Source organism: Garra rufa, chromosome 20, assembly GCF_049309525.1.
Source record: "Garra rufa chromosome 20, GarRuf1.0, whole genome shotgun sequence".
Taxonomy (NCBI): Eukaryota; Metazoa; Chordata; class Actinopteri; order Cypriniformes; family Cyprinidae; genus Garra; species Garra rufa.
In genome coordinates, this window is record NC_133380.1 from 28,837,963 (window position 1) to 28,843,962 (window position 6,000).

The 6,000-nt window shown below is 42.2% G+C and overlaps 1 protein-coding gene across 1 annotated transcript in view; it reads left to right on the forward strand.

Moving 5' to 3' along the window:
* Positions 1-1,934, forward strand: part of LOC141293509 (prolow-density lipoprotein receptor-related protein 1-like) — an 84,657-nt gene extending 82,723 nt beyond the window's left edge. The window contains exon 10 of the mRNA XM_073825540.1: positions 1,713-1,934. Coding sequence (XP_073681641.1) covers positions 1,713-1,934 — 222 coding nt within the window. The remainder of the gene's footprint in view (positions 1-1,712) is intronic.
* The last annotated feature ends 4,066 nt before the right edge of the window (positions 1,935-6,000 follow it).

Consider the following 6,000-nt stretch of genomic DNA (forward strand, 5'->3'; position numbering starts at 1 on the left):
TTTCTTTCTGAGAGTGCATAAGTCAGATTACATAAGAACCATCAACATTAAGCCATTAGAAATCTTTTGAAGCACATCACTGAAAAATGATATGTAGCACATTACGAACTTTCTGCATTCATTTCTGCACAGTAACTGTTCCATGTAACAGCAGGCCATGTCTCTGATTACTAGGACTTGGTTATATATGAAAATGGTAATATATTTTTCTTAACTACTTACTAAAAAGAACACATTTGAGAGGTTTTGTGTTAAAAATAAAAATAATCAATATTGCTTCGTACCATGGTTACAGGCATATAGTTCCCAGTGCTGAAAAAAGCCATGTTATGAGTACAATGTGTTCCATCGCCCTTATTTGACTACAAACTGTGAGATGTTTCAGGCATAGGAAAATGCACAATGCACTCATTGTCTCAAAGTTGTCTCAACAACTTTAAACTCCCTTGGAGTTGTTGTTTTTGGAAAGTGCTACCTGTCTCCCTGAGTTAGGCTTTTGTAAATCCTTGTCAAAACAGGATAAGGGGTCGACAAGATGCAACAGATGAGGAAGTGCCTTTGAAGTCAGTTCAATATTAATGACCCTTTTAAAAAATATATATAAAATAAATAAATTGTAATTGTAATCGTTGTTATGTGATCTTCACCTAATATACTGCAATTTAATAAAAACCTGTATACTGTAGATGTAGATTTTACTACTACATTATATGACTGCCTGAACCTCTGAAGTATATATTGTGGTTTTAGTATGAAACTCATGGTATATGACACTGCCATCCAGTGGACAGAGGAGGTAAAGCATACAGTAAGTCCTCATTGTCCTTGTTAAGCTGTTAGTAATTTTCAGTTGTACCTTAATATGTCTGAGCCTTGTGACAGAGAATATGGTTTGACAACAACTACTTATGGTTGTTGCATAATTATATACTAGTTATAGTTAACAATATGACATGATTACATTTTAATTATTGGATATTTAAAGATAGGATAGGCAATGTTTTTTATAAAAAATTTAATTATACTCGTTGAACGTCTTCTGATAGCAATCAATTAAATAAAATGTTATAGAAAGGACAACGGGCCATTGAAATATGTGATCCTGGACCACAAAACCAGTCTTAAGTAGCACAGTATATTTGTAGCAATAGCCAAAAACACATTGTATGGGTCAAAATAATCTATTTATCTTTAATGCCAAAAATCATTAGGATATTAAGTAAAGATCCATGGATGCATGGTCCATGAAGATATTTTGTAAATTTCCCACCGTAAATATATCAAAACTTAATTTTTGATTAGTTATATGCATGGCTAATAATATCATTTGGACAACTTTACTTCTGGTCCTTGAATCTGCTGAGATGAGACAGCTTCCAAGGTGGCATCTTTAGCCCGAGTCCACAGCCTGGCCACAGCAACAAACTGCCTGCAAGAAAGCGATGCAGCCTGTTCATCAGGCAAGTGCCAAGAACCCTATAAAGCTTTTCAAAGCTTTTCAGGATCAGGCATATCAGAATGAGGTTCTTTCTTTCAGACTGTCCCTCTCACCTTGTGTCTTCACGAAAGCTTGCAGAGGCTGTTACTGTCCTGCTAAGGGAAGCGGGCATCTGCATTTTTCAATTATCTTGAAACTGATTCTAGCTTACTCTCAAGATTTATTGTGTGTGCACAGGTCCTTGTGCTTACACCTCAGTCTGTTGTGAATTTAGGTCAAATGGGAAAAGAGCAAGCTCTCCCCAGTGCAGAGCATCTCTGTTCTCGGGATGGAGTTGGACTCATCTCACGAACAAGCGCGCCCAGTCAGTGCTGAACTGCCTCAAGTCATTCAGAGGAAGAGCAACGGTCCCACTGAAACAATTTCAGGGCACATGGCGTCCTTGGCAGTGGTAACAGTGCTTGGGTTGATGCATATGAGATTGCTTCAGCACTGACTTCAGACTCGAGTACCAAAATTAGCATGCATCTGTTCGGCCCTTGGAGAAACTTTGCATTTATACGGACAGAGGTCCCTTAGAGCAAGGGTCCAGGCATGTTATTGTTACAAGAGAGGTCAGGGATCAGGCAAGTCAGGCAGGAGTGCCATATGCAAGGGCCATGAAGCCCCGGGCTCCTGAACAGGACATCCGCTGTGTTGGCATATAAATCGCCTTGAGTTGCTACAGTATTCCTGGCCCTGCTGAGGATTCAGCCATTGATCCAGGGCAAACATGTGTTGGTCCTGATGGACAACACAGTGACGTTTACTCCTGACTACCAGCTATGGAGTTTTGTCCTCTGTAGAGGACATAGTTTTTAGCGATTTCTCTAAAACCTTAAATGTCACAATTTTAAGTCTGTATGTCCTGCACAGTCAGGGCTTTTCAGAGATACCAAATGTTTGGAAGTTTCACCATGACTACTCCCTCTCCTTGGTCTTTTTAAAAATGGATGACATTAATTTAGTGATCACATTTAACACCTTTATGGAAATATGCTGTGGTACGAGGCAGAAAAACTACTGCCTATACAGTATGTTTGTACCACAACATATATTTTAGTAACACTGATCTACCGGACCTTGTTGAACAGAGTCAAGTCAAGTCATCTTTATTTTTATAGTGTAGTTCAGTCAAGTCAACAATATTGACAAAAATGAAATATCCTCATCAAGCCAAAGGTGAAAGTGGCAAGGAACCAAAACTCCATCTGTGACAGAAATGAAAAAAAAAAAAAAAAAGCTTCATAGTGGATATAAATCTCATGATCTAGAAAGAGAGAACATTTTGTAGCATTGTCACCCTAAATAATTTGAGCTTGGGCACCAGACAGGTGCCTAGGACCAGGAAAAAAATAGAGGGTTTTAAAGGGGTCATATGATTTCTGTTTGATTTTTGGTTTCTTGTTTTACTTTGTATTTGGAGTGTTACAATCTGTTTGTGCATTGATAAGATCTGTAAAGTTACAAAGCTTAAAGTCTCAAATCCAAAGAGATATTTATTTTAAAAGTTAAGACTCAGCTACGCCTTCCTCAAACAGCTCGTTCAAACATACCCCAACTTGTTCATGTCACGGAGTGGGTAGATTTGCATAACACCACCCATATGTATATGGAAAGAAAGAAGGCGTAACTTTTACCGGCTGTATATTGTTGCAGCTGCTGCCATGTTGTGGAGATGCAGTATGTTTCATTGCGAAAGCGAAAATACTTTGTGTAGCCTTCTAAAAATATATCTGATCAGATTTACAAGCACGATTACAAGCAGGTTGCACTGGCTTGCTTGGGTATGAAGTGTTTGATACCTTTAACTGCTTATTCTCACAAAAATATTTCTGCAAATGTCTATACTGTGTCACCAAAGAGGTAATTTAGGTTCACAAGACCACCCTAAGCATCTTTTCCAAATCCTCTATTATAGTTAAGTTCGCCTACTAATGATAGCCCAGGAGAACAAGGGTGAGATCTCCCAAGATGAGATACAAACTTACGAAAAGAGTCCGGAAACTCATTCCTGCACAGTGAGGGAATTCTGTGTCATCCAATGCTGTTTCTGCATGGGTGTGGCAATCATGCCAATTTTGTGCAGAAGGGACAATCATGAGATGCCATTTGGAACAATTTGTCATGTGGAGATTGATTGAAGTTATGTGTCTTGAAGAGTGGAGCTTGATTGATAGACTCACTGGAACATGGAGCTGCAAGTCGAGCTTATTCCACTTGTGGTGCCATCCACCCCACTAATGTACAAATGTTTACACTGGGTTAATGTGTATACATTAAAATAAAATTCTCAAAAAATCAGTTATAATTGTACTGAAATCTGTCAGTCAACAGCATTAGACCTGTTTTTTCTGGTTTTCCTATAGGCACAATCACTCCATGCTTAATCATGGAATAACATATGTCATCCATTACTAGAGATGTTTGTTTGACTCTCCCTAGAGCTATCTAATATTGAATTTGACTATGATTTCTGAGGTCTCTTTAATAAACATGTTTTCTATATATTTTCATTTGATTCATTATGAACTGTAACAAAATTTTCAGCTAACGATTCTGCTTTTTATAATTTGGAACAGACACTCTTTTTATTATTGTATCTGCTATATTTTGCTATATTTTATTTTATTATCATTACGAAAAGTCTCAGGTTACAGATGTAACCATGGTTCCCTGAGATAGGGAACCCTCACTGCGCCCAGAAGACCAGAGAGGAACGCCCGTCCTAACGGGGTGACACTCCAGTGGACCTTTCCACAGAAAGGGGAGTGAACCAAGCCCCATACATCAGGCCTGAGGAGTGAGAATCGACCCTAGAGTACAAAGAGAACAGGCTCCTACCCCTGAAACACAGGGAGGAACACCAGGTTAGTCACAGAGAGCATCTACACACCTAGGTGACCTATAGTCTGCACCAAGCACTTCCCCTGCACCTCGGGCTGAAGAAGGGGTGGCTTGCTGACACTCTACTTAAGTGAACTAAAGCTCCTGTCTCAACAGGGTAATAGGGCTCTGTTCCGCAGAAACAGGAGGCTGAGAGGTTACTCCTCAGAGTCAATACTCAGGAGGATCCGAGGGAAACTCGTTATCCTTTTCCTGAAAGGGATAAACAACACACAGATGCAAGTCCACAATAATAATTTCTTTAGAAAGAAATGGATCATACTCACCCATTAAAATGTCCTGCACATCACTAAAGCAGGGTTTTAGAAGGGCCCACGGGGTGATTCCAGACCATCAGTAATGGTGGTTCCTAGGAAACATAAAAACCACCGAAAAATCATATGTCCGGGGAGCGTGCAAGAAGCTCCAACCTAACCATGGTCAGGTGCTGATGGTGGAAACAGGGGAATTAACAAGGGGGTGGAAACAGGACAGAGGGAAGGGAGCAAGAGTTTTAAGTCTTATTCTAATCCATACGAGAACTTTGTCTCGTCTGGATCACTTCCTTCAGTTCCTGTCTACCACCCCTCGACCACCACCTGCGGGTGGGTCCAGAAGGTGGTGCGGGCTGCGACACTAGCCTTCTGAACTCGTCTCTGTTCCTCAGAACAAGACGGAGCAGGACCCCTGTGTTGTTCGGGTTCGAAGCTGGTCCTTCGAGGAATGAAGGATCTGAAGGCAGCTGAGCCAACTTCGCCTTCCTGAACTTCTCGACCACCGCCTAAGTGGAAGCCCTTCTCTTTCCTCCTGACCTCAGCCAGGTTCACCCACAGATGTCTCTCCGTAACCACCATAGCCCCCATAGTCCTACCCATGTGGGTAGCAGTCTGCTTGGTGGCATGAAGAACGAGATCTGTGGTGCGACATAGCTCTGCTACCTCATCAGGGGATAACCCCTGACCTTTATCCAGGTCCTTCAGCAGATCAGCCTGGTAGGCTTGAAGCACTGCCATAGTGTGCAATGCGCCTACAGCCAGACCTGCTGCTGCATGCGCCTTGCCATTCAAGCGTGATGTCATCTGAAGGGCCGGAGAAGCCTTAAGAGAAGATGCTTGCCTCGTCGAGAGATAGCAAGCCAGCGTCTCTTCGACAGGGGGCAATTTCTCATAGCCGTAGTCAAGCATTCCTTCGATGTTTGCATAGTTCGCCAGTGACGAACTATGGATGCGGGACGAATAAGGATTTTCCATACCTTCTCGATCTCAGAATGAAGATTGGGAAGGAATGGAAGGCTCACCGGAGCCGGGAGGTTATGGTCTGAAAGATAGCGCTCGTTGAGACGACCCCGCGGCGCCACCCTTCTAACCCACTTCCACGGCAAGTCAAGTCTTGCCATGACGCACTCCATAACATCCAACAGCTCCTCGTATGCAGGGCAGGAAGGTTGGGAGGACTCAGCCTCGGCCTCCTCGTCCTCATCCAACATTTCCTGCGCATCTTGGGTAGAACCCAAAAGAGCACTCGCTCCAGTATCCAATAGCGTCAAAGAAATGGTGTCATCATCATCCACGAGATCACTCTCGTCTCTAGATGACGAGCAAGAAAGGGAAAGCCCCTTTTCCAACCCATTCCACCTG